Source organism: Onychostoma macrolepis, chromosome 18 (genome assembly GCF_012432095.1).
Source record: "Onychostoma macrolepis isolate SWU-2019 chromosome 18, ASM1243209v1, whole genome shotgun sequence".
NCBI classification, from domain to species: domain Eukaryota; kingdom Metazoa; phylum Chordata; class Actinopteri; order Cypriniformes; family Cyprinidae; genus Onychostoma; species Onychostoma macrolepis.
In genome coordinates this window covers 21,521,913-21,545,218 of record NC_081172.1, presented here as the reverse complement: position 1 = coordinate 21,545,218, position 23,306 = coordinate 21,521,913, and the positions used below count along the sequence as shown (strand labels likewise).

The 23,306-nt window shown below is 39.0% G+C and overlaps 1 protein-coding gene across 1 annotated transcript in view; it reads right to left on the bottom strand.

Moving 5' to 3' along the window:
• gas8 (growth arrest-specific 8) overlaps positions 1–23,306 on the bottom strand; it is a 55,556-nt gene that overhangs the window by 20,822 nt on the left and 11,428 nt on the right. The window contains 5 exon segments of the mRNA XM_058751016.1: positions 13,643–13,697; positions 16,658–16,864; positions 21,337–21,358; positions 21,360–21,532; positions 21,684–21,776. Coding sequence (XP_058606999.1) covers positions 13,643–13,697; positions 16,658–16,864; positions 21,337–21,358; positions 21,360–21,532; positions 21,684–21,776 — 550 coding nt within the window.

The following is a 23,306-nucleotide window of genomic DNA, read 5'->3' as shown; positions in this document are numbered from 1 at the left end:
TCCGTCTGCTCCGCTCTGGTGGTCTTCTGTTCCACCTGCTCCGCTGTGGTGGTCCACTATCTGGCTCTGGTGGTCTTCTGCGCCGCCGTGGTGGTCTGCTGTCTGGCTCTGGTGGTCTTCTGCACCGCAGTGGAGATCTTCTGTCCCGTCTGGTCTGCCCTGGTGGGCTCAAGTCCGTGGGCATTCAGCAGTGTTTCATTACTGAATGAATTTACCTTTTTTGAACACCTTGAAAAAGCGATTCACTGACCCATTCATAAAAACAGTTTCTTACTTCCTTCCTGAATGAATCAGCAGTTTTAAATTAATTGATTGAATAAATGACTGACTCAGTCATTAGGTAGTGGTTTGCTGCCACCTACTGGTAATTTTAGTATAATTTTTAGAAGTATCATTCTATTTTTTTTTTGTCATTTCATATTTCTGTGTTCTAAATTTTATATTTAAAGCATTAATTTCATAATATTTATGCAATTTGTAAGTACAAATTATAATTAATTATACTTGTCTCTTAAAGAAAAAAATAAGCCACTTAGCCAATGTAACTTTTCAGCATAGCCTATTTTATTTGAAGTGTATCCTGTGTATCTCTGTGCTAAACCATGGATATCCACTCACTCTGCCCCTGGAATCAAACGCATTAGTTTGGTATTCTAGCACTTTGCTCTACTGATTGAGAATGCATTGTAAAAATGGAGCTTTAATAATTTGAATGTGATGGATTATCAACTAATTATGTACATTACTTGTAGGTGCGTTCAGATGTAGTATATAACATTTTTATTAATGTCAAAGTGCATACAGCACCAATTTTGGCAGTTGAGGCTTTTTTTATTTTTCTTGTGCTTGCAGGTTCATTCACACCATCAACCTTTGTGGCACCAAATGCACTGAAAGTCACAGATCAGATGGAATTCTGGAAAGAGGGTGCAAAGAAAAAGCATCAACCTGAATCCCCTCTTGGTGTTTCTCATCAGAGTGCTTGTCAACTTTGACTGACAAAATTACTGAAATTTAACACAACACAAACAAATTTTTACTGTATTATTTTATTTTATTTACTTTATTATTATTTTATTTTTTTGTAAGGCCGGTTTTGTTTTTTAGTATGTGTACAGTATGTCTTGCCCAGGGGACTGTGGTGATGCCATTTTCTCAGCTAGTGCATCCTAGAGGTCAAGATTTGTAATTTGTACTTTTAAAAAGAAAATGTTCAACAATTAAAGAATATTATCAGAACTAATTCTCATGAGTTATTGTCATTTTTATGGGGTTGGGGTGGTAAAAATCTGTAAGGCAATTGGATTGTTTTTTTTTCATGTAAAAAATGTTTAAAATAAATTAAAATAAACTCTACAGTACTGATACGGTAATAATACTGTAAATGGAAATACAGTAAGGACATTATAGTACTGCAAATGAAAATACAGTAATCATACTGTAACCACTTTTACAGCAATCTCTTTACCGTGTAGCCTATATCCAAAATAAAATTAAGGCAGCGGCTATTTGCACTAAGTGTAAATAGCGATAGATGCTATTCACACTAAGTGAATCCGTAACACTCAATGCGCCTATCAAAGCTTGACGTGGGTCTACGGTAAGCTATAGGCAGTGTAGCCTAACTGTAAACCGACAGTAAGAATTATAATTTGATTAAACCAGGGGTGGCAAAAGTCAAGATCTAGGGTTAAAGCCAGGCAGGTGTGTTTTTAATGTTGGAGCTAAACTCTGCAGGATTGTGCTCTCCACGACCGGTTAAACGGTTTAAAAAGTAATTGTTTTTTTTTTGTTATCAACATTTTTTTATTTTTCATACATATCCAAAAAAAAAAAAAAAAACACAACAGACACATACTCAATATCTCAAAGTCCAGTCAAAGGGAGGGAGAGAGGGAAGGACAAGAAAAACACAAAAGTCACTCCTTTATACAGTCACGTATATCAAAGAGAAAGCACTGCCAAGCATCAATGGTAGAAGGCTTGGCCCATTGTTTCATGCTGTTGTACATTCACAAGTCACTATTTGCAGAAGGCTACGGATCCAATATGTTTTTCCACACATGTGCGGTGTAAACCAGTTTTGTATTATTGTCTTCTTCGCAGCTGTAAAACCAGCAAACAACATTCTCTTTTGCATTGAACTTATACAGAGACCAGAATCATCATTAAGAAGACACAAACTTGGATTAACAGACCAATCAATTTGCAGTAAGGATGATAAAACCAGGTTTACATGTGCCCATAAACTGATGATGACAGGACATTCCCAAAACATATGCAGAAAAGTACCTGATAATGTAGTATTACATATATGGCAGTTGAGATTCGGTTGTAGTTTCATTTTAAATCTTTTGTAAGGAGTTATGTTTGCTCTGTGAATGACTTTGAAGTGAATAAGACGATGAGCCAGATTTTTAGATGTTAAACTGAGATTAGACCACACTCTCTCCCAGTCGACAGATAAATCAAGGTCAGATAATTCCCTATTCCAAATAGTTTTAATAGAAAGAGGTTTTGTAATGCAATCAATAATCTTATTATATATTAAAGAAACAGATGGCCGACCAACAGATGGCGCATCCTGCATAGGATGAGAGGGGATGGGAGATGCCCGAGGAACTCCATACGCTTTGAGAGCAGAACGTAATTGAAGAAAGACAAAATATGCAGATGCTGGTAGACAAAATTTGGTTCTTAATGTCTGAAATTAACATAGGCCCTGGTTATCATATATATCACCGCACGTGTTTACACCTAAAGAGGACCAAGAGGGTTGGACAAATGGACGATTTCCGCATACAAAATTAAAAGGTGTACTGTTACAAAATTTGAAGGTTCCTCCTATCCGACGTTCCACCGTTTTCCAGATTTTAATAGAGTTGGCCATAACCGGACCAAATTTATAATTATCCCCTTTTTTTCCTGTGCCAGTAAATAAAATATCTTGGAGTCTATTTGGTTTAACCTTATCAGCTTCAATCACTCTCCAAGAAACTGTAGATTGAGGATCAACCCAATTATGAAGAACCTTAAGCTGGAACGACCAATAATAAAGTTCAAAATTTGGTACAGCCAGTCCTCCTGCGCTATTAGGATGTTGTAATGTGGTAAGTTTAATTCTGGGGCATTTATCATTCCAGATAAATTTAGAAATTATGGAGTTGATCTCCTTAAAGTAACCTGGAGGGGGAGAAAGTGGTAGCATAGAGAAAAAAAAAATTAAATCGAGGTAACAAATTCATCTTAACAGTGGAGATTCTTCCTTGAAGAGAGACTTTAAGATTCTTCCATATTTGAATGTCATTTTTGACCTTAACTAAAATATTATTAAAATTGTCTCTGGAAATCTTATGAATGTTTTTATATATGGTAATGCCCAAATAGATGAAAGATTCCTTAATAGGGATAAATGAGGGAACAGAAGAATTAACTTTAACATTGTTAATTGGCATTAAAGCAGATTTGCTCCAAATTATTTTATATCCTGATAAGCTACTAAAATTATCAAATCAGATTTCCTGATAGCTTGTGCTAAGGGTTCAAGAGATAGACAAAACAATTAGGTGGGAAAGCGGACATCCTTGCCTTGTTCCCCGCTGCAAAGGGAACGGTGGGAAATAATATTACCAGTTATGACTGATGCTGCAGGTGAGTGGTATAATGTCTTGATCATAGAAATTAAGTGTTCACCGAAGCCGAAACATTGCAGAACTGCCCACATATAATTCCACTCTAGCCTGTCAAAGGCTTTTTCTGCATCAAGTGAAAAGACCGCACAAGGGGTCGGGTGGGAGTCTGCAAAGTCAAGAATATGAAGGAGTCGACGCATATTGTCAGATGCATTGCGCCCCTTGATGAAACCAGTTTGGTCCTCCTTGATCAGACTATGAATTACCTTCTCCATACGAGAAGCAAAAACTTTAGCATAGATTTTTAGATCACATGGGATAAGCGAAATCGGTCTGTAGCTGGAACAATCTAATGGATCTTTCCCTTTTTTAAGAAGTAATGAAATCAGTGATGTTTTTTGATCTCTATGAAATACCCCATGTTCAATTGCATCTTTATACAGATTCATGTAAAAACCTTTATGTCATTAATTGCCACAGGTTTCGTGGTGACCTGATCATCCGATGATTTTATTGCGCTAATATATGCCTTAGACTTGCATTCTTTCAACCTAAGGGCCAATAAATGACTAGGTCTCTCTGATTCAAAATAATATTTTTGCCTAGTCCTATGTAAAATAAATTCCTCCTTTGAGTGTGAAAGTAAATCATATTCTTTTTTTTAAAGAGGACAACTGTGTAGCCTGTTGCTCAGTAAAATGTTGTTTTTGTAGGTTTTGTAATGATTGGATTTTATTTTCTAATTGTGTAAACTGGTGAGTTTTCGCTTTGGCAAGAGTAGAAGAGAAAGATATACAGAAACCTCGTATAGCACACTTAGTCGATTCCCACATTATTTGAGGATCCACATCAGAGGGCATATTGATTTCAAGAAATTCCTTAATATATTCTTTTAGTGAAGTAATGAAAGTCTGATTACTTAATAATGATATGTTAAAGCGCCATCTAGGGGACTTGGCTTTAACATCGGAAAGAGGAACACTGCACAACACAGCAGAATGATCAGATAATAAAATTGGTAATATAGAGATGGAGGAATTAGAAGAAATTAAAGATGGGCTGAGAAATATGTAGTCTATCCTAGAGAAAGTCTTATGTCTATTAGAAAAAAAAGTGAAGTCCTTAGCTTTAGTATTCTGAATTCTCCAAAGATCGATTAAGTTGAGCTCTGTGATAAATTTATTCAGTAATTTAGAGCAGTGTTTCCCAACCACTGTGCCGCGGCACACTAGTGTGCCGTGACGGGTTGTCGGGTGTGCCGTGGAAAATTATCTAAAACTTCCATATCTCTATTATATTTTGTTATTATTATTTTAAATCAGTGCTATTGGTCATCATTATGTCTGTTTGTGGGGTTTACAAATATTTAACCAATGAAAAGCATTCAAAAGAGCTTGTGACTAAACCTCGTAATGCCATTGGATCCTCAAATTGTCAGTCAAACCTCATAACTCCACCCCGCCTCCATTCAGAATGAAGCGCCTTGCTTGAAGACAGACGTCTACTTCTTCACAATACAAGGGTAAATAACTGATGTTTGAATAAGAGCAGCTTTTCCTTTACTCAAGAAACGCTGTCTATAAAGGCTAATGTTTTGGTATGTTTAAAGAGCAGTCTGTCTTAGCATTTGCTGTCTAGTTGTAGCCAATACACTTTTGTACGTTTTAAATATCCTGTGCATAGCGGTTCCTCTTTTATACCGTGAGATTTTGGTCAAATGTATTAAACAACAAGAGAAACTGAGTGCCCATATAGCTACAATAAAATATAAAACTGCAAACTAATGAAAACGTGATGCTCAGATGCGGTGGTTCTAATGATGGACAAAACACAGATCTCTGTCAATCGGTCGTCAAAAACCTTGTTAACCCCATTTGAGTTTGATTTTAAGAAATTAAGTGCAAGTGTCTGATCATATATAAAGCCAAAATACCAACTCTGAAACTTTCCCCCTTTCTATATATATATATTGTGACGGATCTGTGGCCCTCCCCCTCATCATCATCACCACCCTGTCCCTTATTCGCCGCCCTTCACCAGGCTCCCGACTGGAGTGGGTGGATGAGAGGAGGGGCGTGGGATCAACGCGGGCTGGCGGCGTGTGATGAGGCACAGCTGGACTGAGTGAAGCCTCATCACCGCCGCTGTTAAATGCCCAGCGCGCCTCTCCTCGAGAGACCGGTCTCTTCCCCCGTGCATGCACGCTGGTGTCCTCGTGGGTCCAGGAAGGGTGCGTAGAGGGACATCGCGCCACCGGAGATGTGAGCTGCAGAACCCGCGGTCCGGGAGAACGCCGCACCCGTATTACGGCCGTCGGGCCAGGATGCCGGGCCGATCAAGTCCCGCCAAAGGCCGAGGAAGAAGAGGAAGAGCCGCCGCCCCTCGTAAACCGGACCAGAGCGGGAGCGCGTGCGGCCACCGGACTCCGCCCCTTCCCTGGACCCTCCCCCTTTGGAACACTGCCCTCCTTCACGAGCCCCGCAGCACAACGAGGACACCAGATCCCCCCGTTTTGTTGGACACTTCTTCCCCTGGACACTTTATTTTAGTAATTTTGTTTAATAAAAGCCTCTCCGAGGCCTGACGCCACACCCACTGTGTCTGTCGTTGGCTCCTCCCGTCACTTATATATATATATATATATAGTGCTTAATTTGTAAATTTTGAGGTCCCGGAACAAAGCGGGGTGACGGATCCGGCATGTGATTAGAGGAGGAAGAGGTAACGGAGCATTCAGCCGATCGCAATGGTTGGCCAGTTTAAGTGATTAACAGCGTGCATGCATCAGTTGCTTTTATTAGGGTTCGTACATAAAAACCCCCCTGAAAAAGCCATGAAATTTTGAAACAGCATTTTCCAGGTCTGGAAAAAAATAAAAATAATGGAATTTTATTTCACAAATCTCTGTAATAGAGTTATAATTAATCCTTTCCAGAATTTCGTGGGGGATTGTGTGTATATAGCATTTTACTCATCCCCGCAGCTTTCAACTTTATAATGAGGGAAATTCCTGCAAACATTTATTCAATATAGCAAGTAGGTTATATGAGTAAATAAATCCACTCAAACTAGCAGATTAAATCAGCCATTTGATTCAACTGGACCGCGCCTTCTCTCTTTCACTCTCTCAAAGCGGCTTCACATCAGCTCATCTCGTCTGCAATACAACGAGCTGCTGTACGCTGACGCTGATCCAAGACTTTCGCTCGCATTTCGGGACAGTTGACGGATTTGTCACTTGCTTAATCGGGTCATTGTTGCATTGTCACAAAATTGCACGTCTTTAGCTAATCGGTACTCGCGCGCTCCAGAGGCGGTCTCAAGGCTGAGCGCTCACAGTCACATCCAAAGCCGCCTAGCGAGTATCATATTGAGTTATTTTTCGTAGTTTGTTGTTGAGCCTAAGTGGCCAAATACACACAAAATTACGCAAAAATGGCCGTCCTGGCGAATATCCAGGTTTCTTAAGTAAATGTGAACAGTTGAGAAAGAAAATGCACGCGTAGGCTATTGGAACCGTGCATGTCTTGTGAGAGCAGAGAAGTTCACATGTCGGTCATTATGGAGGATTTTTCATATATTTTTGCATATCAAAACTGTGCCGCGGCAGAAAAAAAGGTTGGGAAACACTGATTTAGAGGATGGATTGGCTGTTGTATCAGATTGAGATTTATCTAAAGCAGCATTAAAATCACCACCCACCACTAATGGGCAGTCAGTCTGCTCAAGTAATGTTTTGGAAATCTGTGTAAGGAACGCACTGTCTCATTCAGACCATAAATAGAGACCAATGCTAACCTATTATATATTTTGCATCGGATAAAAACAAATCTACCCTTCTCATCACTACCAAGGTGTTCAATTGTTAAGTTTAACTTTCGGTTAACAAGGATAAGCACCCCCTTAGTTTTATTTTGAGCGCAGGAAAAAGCCGCTAATTTATAATATTTATTCTGAAAACGTGCCACGTCAGATTGTTTTAAATGTGTCTCTTGAATTAGGGCACAGGAAATAGATTTACGGTGTAAATATTCTAACACACGGGTTCCTTTAACAGCAGAATTTAAACCATTCACATTCAGTGATAAAATATTTAGAGTATGCATTGAATATTCATAATCCCAAGATTGTATTCAATAAATGGAAAAAAAACAGAAGCACTTCCATTCTGTAAATAGCATGTAAACGCTGATGTGCATTTTAGATACCAAACCTCCTAGATGAAAAATCCCTTTAAAAATAAGGTAAAATAAATAAAAGTATAAATGTCTGTTGTAAAAAGTAAAAACAACATGAACAACCAAAAACCATAAACAAGGAACAACTCAGACCGCACATTACCGAGAACATAGGTCTGACTGAGCAACAAAAATAGTGATGGTTCGTGACCGATCCACTCCAACGCAAGATATGTCTCCCGAAAAGGCCCACAGAGCCAAAAAATATTTTTAATTAAACCTACTCTCAATTAGTCCCCTCCAAAAAAAAAAAAAAAAAAAAAAAAGAGTGTCAGTCTTACCAGCAACGAGATCGTTGTACCGGATATATAGGGACAATATCTCGGTAGTAGAGAGGAGAGAAAAAAAAGCAAAAAAATAAATTTAGCCAGCGTCCATGTCCATCCTACCCTCATCCCCTACTAGGGCAGCTAGAACCATGTCCATCCCGGCCATCAAGTTCCTCCCGCTGGGCGGGAGAGACAGTGGCCGCTGTTCCCCCGTCGCCGCCCCGCAGAGCCGCGGCATATGTCTTCTGCTGAGACAGGGAGCTGATAAAATCCTCCGCTTTCTGAGGGGAATCAAAGCTTTTCTGTTCCCCTTTGTGCCGTAGTTTAAGTACCGCCGGATAGATGAGGAAGGGCTGGAGGCCAAGTGCTGTCATCTTCTTCAAAACCGGACCAAATGCCTTTCTCCTGATCGCTGTAGCTGGACTAAAGTCGGGAAAAAATAGTAGTGTGACATTGTTCTGTGCGCATTTCACCGCATAAGCCTGCCGAGCACCCTTCAGGATATCTGATCTGTCATGCCATCTCAGTACACGGAAGATAAGAGAGCGCGGCCGATCGGAGCCTCTCCCTCCAACATACACGCGGTGCGCCCGGTCAATCTCAAAGTCACGGCCCCTCAAGGAAGGAATCCACTTGGGAAGATTAACCCTGAGAAAACCAGCCGCGTCGGATCCCTCAGCCCCCTCTGGCAGCCCCACCAGTCGTACGTTGTTCCTCCTGCACCTGTCCTCCATATCTGTCATCTTCTCGGTGAGTCGCTCCAGTTGATTTCTTACATCCGTACCTGCCCTCCTATCCTCACGTGCATCTGCTTGAACAGAATCAACGCGGTCACGTGTCTGCTTCGCCGCGGTAGTTATGGCCTCAAACTCCTCTCTTAGCTCTTTAACAGACTTGTTGGTCGCTTGTATGTCCTCACGCAGAGTCCATCGCATCTCTTATTGCCGAATTCACAACCGAATTCAGAGTGCTTTGCTGCTCTTTAAATGCTAGTTCAATACGGCTAGCAATAGCATCGTCGAGATCTTCTCTGGAGATGGCGGAATCTCTGAATTTTTTCTTCATTGGCGATTGCTCAATCTCTCTTTTCCGATCCCCTTTGTCTGCCTTAGCACTCATGATGGGTCCAATGCAGAGTGGTTCAAATTTTACTGACAGGATCATATAATATGTGGCAAAGTGAGCAGAGCGAAAGACTAAGCTTGCATCGCCGTCGAAGGGTCACGTGATCCCCCCCCAATTGGTTATTTTTAAGGAATAGCCTAAGTGATAACCATGTTGTGTGTGCATGAGACGCCAGCGCGATTTGAACTGTTTAACCGTGGAACAGCTTTTTCTTTCGTTTGGTTAATTAGGCCCCCATGTAAAATATATTTTGAGTATTTATTCCTTTTGTATGTAGCCAATGAATTTATCCTGGGTTTTATTTTTTCGTTCAAAAAAGCGCAGGTGCGTGATGTGATGTGTGAATCTTGTTCTTTTGTGTATCATATTTACACATGTAGGCCTAAAACTAAAGTAAAAAAAAAAAAAATAATAATAATTATTATTACAGACTCTTATCCATTCTTAAGCCTAATTTAATTCAAATGTATTGTAATCTTGTAGACTAATGATCGGTTAACGAGCTTCGGTTACAGAGCAGGTATATAAAATGCAGAGGAGAAAGAACTGAGACCAAGCGGGAAATAAAATGAATAGGCTAGCCTACAAAATGTAGGCTAATCCAAAATAATAGCCCACGTGAATGGATTTAAAAGACATTGGGATGAGATTAATATTTTAGCTTGAATATTCTTTTAACATTTTGTTTTGAATTTAAGAAAGTGCAGAAATTAGGCTATATATTAGGGTACCTACAGGTGCTGGTCATATAATTAGAATATCATCAAAAAGTTTATTTATTTCACTAATTCCATTCAAAAAGTGAAACTTGTATATTATATTCATTCATTACACACAGACTGATATATTTCAAATGTTTATTTCTTTTAATTTTGATTATTAGAGCTTACAGCTCATGAAAGTCAAAAATCAGTATCTCAAAATATTAGAATATTTACATTTGAGTTTGAATAAATGACCATCCCTACAGTATAAATTCTGGGTATATTTTGTTCTTTGAAACCACAATAATGGTTAAGACTGCTGACTTAGCAATGATCCAGAAGACGAACATTGACACCCTCCACAAAGAGGGTAAGTCACAGAAGGTCATTACTGAAAGGTGTGGCTGTTTACAGAGTGCTGTATCGTATTATAAGCATATTAAATGCAAAGTTGACTGGAAGGAAGAATTTGGGTAGGAAAAGGTGCACAAGCAACAGGGATGACCGCAAGCTTGAGAATACAGTCAAGCAAAGCCGATTCAAACACTTGGGAGAGCTTCACAAGGAGAGAACTGAAGCTGGAGTCAGTGCATCAAGAGTCACCACGCTCAGACGTCTTCAGGAAAAGGGCTACCAAGCCACATCTGAACCAGAGACAACGTCAGAAGCATCTTACCTGGGCTGTGGAGAAAAAGAACTGGACTGTTGCTCAGTGGTCCAAAGTCCTCTTTTCAGATGAAAGTAAATTTTACATTTCATTTGGAAATCAATGTCCAGAGTCTGAAGGAAGAGTGGAGAGGCACAGAATCCATGTTGCTTGAAGTCCAGTGTGAAGTTTCCATAGTTAGTGATGATTTGGGCTGCCATGTCATCTGCTGGTGTTGGTCCACTGTGTTTTCTGATGTCCACAGTCAACGCAGCCATCTACCAGGACATTTTAGAGCACTTCATGCTTCCTTCTGTTGACAAACTTCATGGAGATGCTGATTTCATTTTCCAGCAGGACTTGGCATCTGCCCACACTGCCAAAGGAACCAAAAGCTGGTTCAATGACCATAGTGTTACTGTGCTTAATTGGCCAGCAAACTCGCCTGACCTGAACCCCATAGAGAATCTATGGGGTATTGTCAAGAGGAAGATGAGAGACACCAGACCCAACAATGCAGATGAGCTGAAGGCCACTATCAGAGCAACCTGGGCTCTCATAACACCTGAGCAGTGCCACAGACTGATCGACTCCATGCCACGCCGCATTGCTGCAGTAATTCAGGCAAAAGGAGCCCCAACTAAGTATTGAGTGCTGTACATGCTCATACTTTTCATTTTCATACTTTTCAGGTGGCCAAGATTTCTAAAAATCCTTTCTTTGTATTGGTCTTAAGTAATATTCTAATATTTTGAGATACTGATTTTTGACTTTCATGAGCTGTAAGCTCTAATCATCAAAATTAAAAGAAATAAACATTTGAAATATATCAGTCTGTGTGTAATGAATTAATATAATATACAAGTTTCACTTTTTGAATGGAATTAGTCAAATAAATCAACTTTTTGATGATATTCTAATTATATGACCAGCACCTGTATATTCTTCTTCTTCTTATTATTATTATTAGCATATAACTAGGTTTACTAGGCTATCAAAAAATAATAAATAAATAAATAAAATAAATAAAAATTATAGCCTAGGCCTAGCCTATGTTAAATTCCCGCACAGAGAACCCATAACATTCCTGTAATTTAATAAAGAAAGAAAGAAATGATAACTGAATGGATTTAAAAAGCTGGATGGATGGGAAAGATAATAATGTTTTTCTAGGCATGTCACGTTTTATTTTTAAATGCATTGATTATAACAAGGACTGTGGACTGCATATATCTGCAACATATCACACGCACAATGTACAGGTAGGTTAATATAATATTTTCTTAATTCTGCGCTTTATTAAATTCAAAACATTTTTTTTTTATGTATTCGTAATATCAGTTTCTGAATATCCAAGGTTGCTATGGTCACGCAGGTTCGTGCATTAAACAGATAGCCACGAGAAATAAATGTCGTTCTCTCAACATAAGATGTCGTGCTCCCCCGATCATGTCCCCTACCTGCCATCTTTTTGATCATTCTGTCATGAAAAGATTTTTTATTTTTTTAAATAACACATTAGGCCTACATGTAATTATCACAGAAACAAATCCACAGCTGAACCGCGGAAACAAGTGGTGTTTTCGTAAATCAGCGTAACCTATTTGAAGGAATCAGGATTGAACTCACTCGTTAAGACAGTGACTTGGCGCCACCTAGTGTCTGTTTTAGTTTCATATTAAACGTATCATTTAATTGAATGACATATTTCTGCCTTCAAATTTTAATACATTAATTTCATTACATTTTATGCATTTGTAGGCTAATTGCAGTGTAAATGCATTCAGTAATGATGTCTCTGATGGATTTTGTTGACACTGATTGGATTTTTACTAGTAACAGCACTTTATTATTTTAACTGAATTTATCGATTAGAATTAAGAACGTGGCATTCCATATTCATGATGCATGACCCTTAAATGTACTACCCGGACCCGAGCATTATTCGAAAGTTGGACCCGAACCCGTCACGGTCAGTGACGGATGACTAATGCAACTTCGCAGTTCTTTTTTTGTTTTTTTTTTCCATCTCGAGTCAACTTCGACTGTTGCGTTTACGCAACAATAACGATACTTTTTGTTGGTTGTAACTGCGTGCGTGTTCAATAACAGGTGCGTCTCTTCAGTTTTGTTTCAGCTTTTTTCCCCAAAATCACTCATGAAGGAATCCATGATCACTGTCCGCTTGCAATAGGCTACATTAACTCCGCCCGCGCTCTGCTTCTGGCGGCTCGAGGTAACACATGTTTTTTTTTTTTTTTTTTCACCTGCTCACAATTTTCTCATCCTAATTTTACAAACTGCAAGTTACAAAACACACGCATGCTGACTAACACTGATCACTGGCAGGCGCGGTGTTCTCCGATCGACTCGGGTAGGCCATTACACACAATGTTAAACAGACCCAGGACCCGAAGTAATAGATTGGGACCCGACCCGGACCCGGCTGACCATTTCAAATATAGACTCGAACCCGTACGGGTCCCGGGTCCCGGGTCCTCGGGTCCTCCGTGAAGACACACACATACGTTATAGAACAAACTTTTGTAATCGTCACAAAATTATTTCTTCTTCAAATGTATTACCTACTCACATAACGAAACACCTGATTTAACTCAACTCATTAGTAGAGACTTATTTTCTTGTGAAAAACATTTGACTTGATTTCAAATCAAATACACTGCGTGAAATACGCTGCACATCCATTGAAATTAACTAAAATAGTGTGCTTTAAAGAAAGAGAGTAAAACAGTCAAGCATGCAGTGTTCAAAATGAGTTAAGGCAAGTTAAATATCTGTGCTAAATTTATAGTTAGCTTCTAACTCAAACTGGCGAGTGAAATCTAACAATTTATTAGCCAATGGCTAATGATAGACATTATTTGGTTGTTTAGCATGGAAAGTTAGTTGCATATGTAAGTGATTTACTTGTATTATAGAGGATTGATATAGTGCTCAAAATTAGTTCTATGCAACAAGTTGTTGTAAAATTCTAGCCAATTCAAATCTATAAAGACAGAGACTTTACCTCGTACTTGTCTGGCAAAATCATTTCTCAGAACAGTCATTTCCTCATCATGTTTCTGTTGAAAGACAATTTTGTTTAATTTCATTTCATTTGAGATCTAAAGCAAAGTGCAACTGTCATTGTAAATGTACTCATTATAGCCAGGGTGCAAATTATGGGGAGGGAGGGGGCAGTGTACTTGTAATATAAAGTTTACTCATACAGGTGCATCTCAATAAATTAGAATGTCGTGGAAAAGTTAATTTATTTCAGTAATTCAACTCAAATTGTGAAACTCGTGTATTAAATAAATTCAATGCACACATACTGAAGTAGTTAAAGTCTTTGGTTCTTTTAGTTGTGATGATTTTGGCTCACATTTAACAAAAACCCACCAATTCACTATCTCAACAAATTAGAATATGGCGAAATGCCAATCAGCTAATCAACTCAAAACACCTGCAAAGGTTTCCTGAGCCTTCAAAATGGTCTTTCAGTTTGGTTCACTAGGCTGCACAATCATGGGGAAGACTGCTGATCTGACAGTTGTCCTGAAGACAATCATTGACACCCTTCACAAGGAGGGTAAGCCACAAACATTCATTGCCAAAGAAGCTGGCTGTTCACAGAGTGCTGTATCCAAGCATGTTAACAGAAAGTTGAGTGGAAGGAAAAAGTGTGGAAGAAAAAGATGCACAACCAACCAAGAGAACCGCAGGCTTATGAGGATTGTCAAGCAAAATCGATTCAAGAATTTGGGTGAACTTCACAAGGAATGGACTGAGGCTGGGGTCAAGGCATCAAGAGCCACCACACACAGACGTGTCAAGGAATTTGGCTACAGTTGTCGTATTCCTCTTGTTAAGCCACTCCTGAACCACAGACAACGTCAGAGGTGTCTTACCTGGGCTAAGGAGAAGAAGAACTGGACTGTTGCCCAGTGGTCCAAAGTCCTCTTTTCAGATGTGAGCAAGTTTTGTATTTCATTTGGAAACCAAGGTCCTAGAGTCTGGAGGAAGGGTGGAGAAGCTCATAGCCCAAGTTGCTTGAAGTCCAGTGTTAAGTTTCCACAGTCTGTGAGGATTTAGGGTGCAATGTCATCTGCTGGTGTTGGTCCATTGTGTTTTTTGAAAACCAAAGTCACTGCACCCGTTTACCAAGAAATATTGGAGCACTTCATGCTTCCTTCTGCTGACCAGCTTTTTAAAGATGCTGATTTCATTTTCCAGCAGGATTTGGCACCTGCCCACACTGCCAAAAGCAGTGGTTAAAAGTTAACCAAAGTTGGTTAAATGACTATTGTTTTGGTGTGCTTGACTGGCCAGCAAACTCACCAGACCTGAATATCTATGGGGTATTGTCAAGAGGAAAATGAGAAACAAGAGACCAAAAAAATGCAGATGAGCTGAAGGCCACTGTCAAAGAAACCTGGGCTTCCATACCACCTCAGCAGTGCCACAAACTGATCACCTCCATGCCACGCCGAACTGAGGCAGTAATTAAAACAAAAGGAGCCCCTACCAAGTATTGAGTATATATACAGTAAATTAACATACTTTCCAGAAGGCCAACAATTCACTAAAAATTTTTTTTTTATTTTTTTTTTTTATTGGTCTTATGAAGTATTCTAATTTGTTGAGATAGTGAATTGGTGGGTTTTTGTTAAATGTGAGCCAAAATCATCACATTTAAAAGAACCAAAGACTTAAACTACTTCAGTCTGTGTGCACTGAATTTATTTAAAGGTCCCATGACATGCTGCTTTTTGGATGCTTTTATATAGGCCTAAGTGGTCCCTAATACTGTATCTGAAGTCTGTTTCCCGAAATTCAGCCTTGGTGCAGAATTTCAGCCACTATGAGCCAGTCCCACAATGAGCTTTCCTTAGGACGTGCCATTTCTGTGTCTGTAGCTTTAAGGATGAGAGAGGCGGGGCAAGGTGGAGGGTGGGTGTGTGGCCTTAACCAGCTTGCGCTACCATGCGCTAATGTTGACAGTGGATGTATCTCAATGGCTCATAGACACGCAGTCATTCAAGCTTTTCAGTTAGACCCAGAATCTGATCTGGATGGAGAAGCACCGGATGAAGAAGTTGCAACTCAGCGGCTACAGCAGGACGTCTCCGAATGGTTAGTTTAAAATATTGTGTCTGGATATGGTACTTTAGTTGGTTTGTTTATGTATGCTGTTACAGTTATTATCATGTAGCTAATGCTATCCATAGGCTCGGATGAAGGAACTAAAAAAATACTTTGGTGTTCATTTGTACATCCAAACACTGAGCAACTATCATGCTTCGCTCGTTTGCAAGACATGATGTCTCTCGAGGAAAAAAAATATTGCGCTCGCCTCGCACGGTAGTAGCTAATTTTCTCATGGGCAGGCAACGCAGAGAAAGGGGAGGTAACCTTTCCCCGTATGACGACATGAAGGGAAGATTCCAGATTGGGCCATCTGAGCTTTAATTTTCTCAAAGGCGAAGCAGAATACCCAGGGCTCGGTTTACACCTATCGCCATTTCTAGCCACTGGGGGACCATAGGCAGGCTAGGAGAATTCATATTAATGTTAAAAAACCTCATAAAGTGAAATTTTCATGCCATGGGACCTTTAATACACGAGTTTCACAATTTGAGTTGAATTGCTGAAATAAATGAACTTTTCCACGGCATTCTAATTTATTGAGATGCACCTGTATAGCATAATGGTCTTTTCTGGCCCCATAAGCCTGAATATAGAAAACGTTAAGATGGGTGTGTCTACTGCACACTGACAGCACAGGTTATTGACCTAACACAAAATATTTTTCTTTATGTCTGTAAATATGCAGGGAAGAAAGCAGACATATCTGAGATTCAGGTATACAATAAATATTACCATACAAGCCTCTGTTCCCAAACTGCCCTATATTATATTAAAAATCTAAGTTAATCATGCAATATTTACAACATGATCAAAAATCTATTAATGTTTGTCCCTTCCTCTCACACTGTGTAACTTGCATCCTAATTATATCGTATTATAATCATACTCATACCAGATGAAGGTTCTTGATCACATTCTCACTGGACAGCTCCTGCTCTTTCACATCTACTTTCAAGCAGCACATGTCCTTCCGCAGCTGATCCTCAAGGTCAGCATGCTCCTTCTGCAGCAGTTTAGTGCTGACAACACTTTCAGCCTTTAGCTCAGAGAGCATGTTCTGCTGTTCATACAATAAGTGCTTCACCTTCTGCTTATAAACCTGAACAAAAACAGATTCACATCACACAAAGTGTTATGTTCATTATGAGCCAAAACATAATTAATTAATTCTGAGAATATATATATATATATATATATATATATATATATATATATATAGATAGATAGATATTTACACACTGTATATTAGAATTAATTAAGGTAATTAATATAATTAATTATGAAATTACTAATTAATTATGAAATTATGTGAAATGACACTGTGTGTGTATGCATGTATGTATGTATGTATGTGTATATATATATATATAATTAGTGCTGTCAATCGATTAAAATTTTTATCGCGTTAATCACAGTCATGGACTGTGATTAATCATGATTGATAACAATTTTAAAATACTAGGATTTACCTGTAAATGTGTTGAAAAAGAAATGCATGACAAACTAGGAAGGAAACAGAACCTTTCACACTTCCGCCAGGTATGAGACATAATCCTTATTATTCTTTTAACATTATTCTTTTGTTTTTATTAAGTCATTATCAGCCTTTAAACTGGCAATAAAACGTTTACCAAGCCACATCGCTTCAATCCCAGTATACATTTACCCAACTATTATCAAAAGTATTTCTAAATAGATACAACAAAACATTTCTTGCGACCTTACGTTAAGTATTATGACACAATGCATTATAAAGAAGAATTGGACCTGTTCTGCAGGTGCATTAGAGCTAATATTAGCATCATGCTACATAAGACAATTTATGAGATTAATAGTGCACTTTTACACAGAACTCACTTTAAACCACCATCGAGTTTGTAATAACTTCCTTTTGCGATCACATGTGGATATGCTATTTATAGCCTTATATCGCTGCACAAATTAGCATTTCAGATGTACACTCATCTCCAGAAACACATACAGACCATATCCTATCGTAATCGTGTGTTTATTATCTTATATAATCTATAGTTGCTGTTGTCATGTTTATTTCTGCTGTGTAAAAGCCTTAACATGTATGCTCTGGTTGAAACTCATGTTGTTTGTGATGTTACAACCGCCTCTCCATTCTTAAGTTGCCAGAGATACATTCCAGGTATAATACACATTAGTAAAAGGATCTATTTTCATTTTTATTTGTCTATATACACTTTGGGAGGGCGCTGTACATTATAAAAGTAGCCCAAAAAACCGCAACCCACAGATCTGTAATTTTTTCCCGTGACTGTATTTTCAAAATAGCCCACTTGTGCTGCTAACGTTACCCTGGCAACACTGGTTCGCTGTACCCTCATCACACAATGATAGATAACCTTCTGCGCTGCGATGACGGGAAGAAGTTGGGGTCAAACCTTATCAAACGATTAATTTGCGTTAAAAAAAATATTAACGCTTTAAAAAAATTTTATTAATCGCATGCGTTAACGTTGACACCCCTAATATATATATATGGGCGTTTCTTCAACTAGGGGCACTTTTAGCCTTGTGAAGTTGAATAAAAAAAAACTTGTTCAAAAGTCATGTGTAACAGTCTCATAAGTTTAAATAATTTGTCTAGTTTTAAGGTCTGTAAGAGGACAAACTTAGATTACAAGAAAAAGTGTTAATATTTTAATTTTTTTCCAACCTGCAATGAACAAATGTCATTTCCACATCTCAATATACAGCTGTTATTTAAAAATAGAATAACTTATGTCACTCAAGAATTGTCTAAGATCATTTTTGTAACTAGTTTTAACAGTTTTTCCACAATGTACAATAATTATACATTTGTCAATGAGATACATTAACTGCCCTTAGGGACCAAATGCTGAACTGTATACCTGTCACACTCTGAAATGTAATATTGGTTTGGGTAAGAGCTTATTAGAAAATAAATATAACTTGCATAACTTGAATTTTTATATTAAGTAGAGCATGATCTCATAAATTGTGGATACATTTTTAATGTGTAATGAGAACTTTTTAAATATTTAAAAAAAAATATGTGTGGTGATGGAAATGACAGGGTGGTGGTGGAAATGACAATGAATTAACGTGAATGTAGAGAAACAGTAGAGATATTTATTAGAAAAAGTCTTAAACTTATCACAGTCATAAAACTCAACTCACAAAGTCGTTAAACATATCAATTGTACTTTGTAACCATAAATGTCATTTCCACCACAAAGGGCAGTGTGACGTAGAATAAATATTAACTGATCAAGCAATATTTACCTTGATTTTCTTCATTTGTTGTTGATGAAAATTAAAATTTCCTCCATGTCCAACATGTGCTCTGATGTCACTGAACATTTCCATAGAAACCACTTTTTAAAAACTTTTTAAAGGGACATTACAGTGTTGTGGTGGAAATTACGCCAATACTGTGCGACAGCTATATTTTGTATAAAAATTAATATTGATAGTGGTCTCTCATTAAATACTATAATGTATTTTAATTCTTTTACTAGTGCTTAATTCAGGTACATTAATAGTTACCAGATAAGTCATATTTTAAAACTGTATTTTCATTGTTGAAGTTAAAAGTCTGGGTGTGCGACAAGGAGAAAACAGTGATTTTTATACCTATAAGGAGGTTGAAAAGTAAGAAAAAATCATAATAGAAAAGGTAGTTTTCAAAAGGTAGTTAGAAAAGATTTTAAGTTGGTTTTATTGTTAGTTTGACAAAGAAAGAGGAATTTGTCCAAAATATGTATTTTTAAAAATATGACCAAAGAACATAAAAGTGCCCATAGTCTAAGAATCACCCATATATGCATGTGTATATAGTAATCAACATTTGAAGTGGATCAAAACCTTTCATCAAAGCTAAAATCAAAATGCATTCTTGTCTTAGGACAACTTTGATGAACTTTGATCCACTTCAAATGTTGACTACTGTGTGTGTGTATTCATATGTGTTTTGCCCCCATTTTTCATGAGCTGAACTCAAAGATCTAAAACTTTTTCTATGTACACAAAAGGCCTATTTCTCTCAAATATTGTTCACAAATCTGTCTAAATCTGTGTTTGTGAGCACTTCTCCTTTGCCGAGATAATCCATCCACCTCACAGGTGTGGCATATCAAGATGCTGATTAGACAGCATGATTGTTGCACAGGTGTGCCTTAGGCTGGCCACAATAAAAGGCCACTCTAAAATGTGCAGTTTTATCACACAGCACAATGCCACAGATGTCGCAAGTTTTGAGGGAGGTGCAATTGGCATGCTGACTGCAGGAATGTCCACCAGAGCTGTTGCCCGTGAATTGAATGTTCATTTCTCTACCATAAGCCGTTTCCAAAGGCGTTTCAGAGAATTTGGCAGTACATCCAACTGGCCTCACAACCGCAGACCACGTGTAACCACACCAGCCCAGGACCTCCGCATCTTCACCTCCAAGATCGTCTGAGACCAGTCACCCGGACAGCTGCTGCAACAATCGGTTTGCATAACCAAAGAATTTCTGCACAAACTGTCAGAAACTGTCTCAGGGAAGCTCATCTGCATGCTCGTCATCCTCATCGGGGTCTCGACCTGACTGCAGTTCGTCGTCGTAACCGACTTGAGTGGGCAAATGCTCACATTCAATGGTGTCTGGCACTTTGGAGAGGTGTTCTGTTCACGTTTGAATCCCGGTTTTCACTGTACAGGGCAGATGGCAGACAGTGTGTATGGCGTCGTGTGGGTGAGCGGTATGGGCAGACGTATGTTATTGACAATGAGCACAGGTGCATTTTATTGATGGCATTTTGAATGCACAGAGATACCGTGACGAGATCCTGAGGCCCATTGTTGTGCCATTCATCCACGACCATTACCTCATGTTGCAGCATGATAATGCACGGCCCCATGTTGCAAGGATCTGTACACAATTCCTGGAAGCTGAAAACATCCCAGTTCTTGCATGGCCAGCATACTCACCGGACATGTCGCCCATTGTGCATGTTTGGGATGCTCTGGATCGGTGTATATGACAGCGTGTTCCAGATCCTGCCAATATCAAGCAACTTCGCACAGCCATTGAAGAGTAGTGGACCAACATTCCACAGGCCACAGTCAACAACCTGATCAGCTCTATGCGAAGGAGATGTGTTGCACTGCATGAGGCAAATGGTGGTCACACCAGATACTGACTGGTTTTCAGACCCCCAATACAGTAAAACTGCACATTTTAGAGTGGCCTTTTATTGTGGCCAGCCTAAGGCACACCTGTGCAATAATCATGCTGTCTAATCAGCATCTTGATATGCCACACCTGTGAGGTGGATGGAGTATCTCGGCAAAGGAAAAGTGCTCACTAACACAGATTTAGACAGATTTGTGAACAATATTTGAGAGAAATAGGCCTTTTGTGTAAATAGAAAAAGTCTTAGATCTTTGAGTTCAGCTCATGAAAAATGGGGGCAAAAACAAAAGTGTTTATAATTTTGTTCAGTGTGTGTGTATATATATATATATATATATATATATATATATATATATATTCAGAATACATTATTAATAAGTTATGAAAATTATTTTCAACACCTTTATTTCCACTTGGTGGCGCCTCGCCCTCCTCCAGTTCACGCTCTCTGTTTCTCAGTTCACACTTTTTCTCTTCCAGTTGTCTTTTGGTGATTTCCCAAAACGTGTGGATTTTGTCCCTCTCTAATTGGAAATAGTTGCGTTCCTCCCGTTCTCTGTCCAGCTCCTCTCGCAGACGCACAATGTGCTCCTCCAACTACAAGACACTCATGAGTCAATGGCAGATTGTTCAAATTAAAAAAAAATTAAAAAAATTAAAAAAATAAAATAAATGGCTGCCATTAACAATGTGTTCTTGGTTTCATTATTATTAGTGGTAGAAAACTACACACATGAGAAAATCATACCTGCTCTTTAGACATCTCATCTGTGGACAAACCATCCACTACTGTTGGAGTTTTACCCTTTGGGGACTTGTTGGAAGATTTTCTTTTTGGTGGCTGGAAAATGGACAGATAAACAGGTAAAGTTTAACAAAGGTGAGGTCTATTGTGCTGGATACTGTATTATATTATATTTACATATTTATATTGTGCATTATATATTTCTATTTTCCCTTTCCCTTATGGAAATTAACCATGGATGGTTTTATTAAAGTAAAAGTGTAGCAACCATGATTTTTTTTTTTTTTTTTTTTTTTTTTAATTACCATTTGTATAACCACAATTTTATTACAAATACCATGGTTACAACCAGGGATGTACTGGCCATTGGGAGCACCGAGAGGATTCCCGGTGGGCCGGTCTGTTTTTTGGGCCGTGGTTTTGTCATGCCACTGGGGTTGAAATATGCTGTCCCTATAGGCTGCCTGCACTCACAGTAGCGCCACTCTTTTTTTATTTATAATTTTCTTGCAGCCCCACTCAGAGTGCAGCATGCAGGTTAATGATGCTAGGGTTGCAAACCTTTCCATATATTACGGAATCTTCCCGTATTTAAGGCATCAAAGAAGCATCCCGTATGAAAGCTAAAGCCTACGGAATGCAGTTTGTCCTGAATTCGCAGGCATACGGCGTATGACCACCAGACCATATGAATAACAAATTCTCAATTGATAACTAATCATTCTTTTTGCACAAATCATTGTTTTGTTTGTGAACATAGCCGTTTGAGGAAGGCTTTAAGACCAAGCAAAATCCTCGGCCGGCTTGCTCCTGCTTCACAGCAAGCAGAATTCTCACTAATGGCAATTCCCCTTCAGGAACTCATGCTGCATCGAAACGCTTTGGGAACGCATTTGCGTGACCACACTCTAAATCACATGTGAAATCGGTCCAATAGAATGGCGAGACGTCACAGCCGGGGTGACATAGAGACCAGGAAGCTTAAAAGCGTATCCAAAACAAGCAGCGTTAGCTTCTGTGTTTTCAGCAAACGCTTTTTGTGTGTGTCAGTCTTATTTACTGTTGTTTGTAAAAACAGTGCACAATCACTTCTATATGGCGAGCTAAACAGACAACACTTTAGACCCTGTGTGTTCTTCTCTGCCCACGTTTAACTTTACGAGTGTGAATATACAAGATTGTTGTGTTGTTGGTTTGGGAGCGGAGGACGTACAGTCAGCTCTCGAGGGGGCTGATTGTGCATCGTGCTTCCACCGTGTGTACACCTCATTATACGGTGCCCGTCACTCCTCAGTGCCCTTAGGAGATCAGTCTGTCAACCCTGCCACTCCCGGTGCTTCAGAGCACAGTGGTCTCCAGCAAGCTACGTAGACACGGTGTTATATACTGAGGTTTTAATTACATCATTTTAATATAGTCAGTCATGAACTAAAGTGGGCCGGTCTGAGGCATGAAACTTCAGGGCTGAAAATAGGTGTTTTCGACTTGAAGTGCCGCTGTGCAGAATGATCAGTGTATGACATCAAAGTACCGCGAGAGCAATTCAAAAGCATAAGGATCCATCTGCTCTCTTATCGCTCTCGCGGTACTTTGATGTCATACACTGATCATTCTGCACAGCGCCAC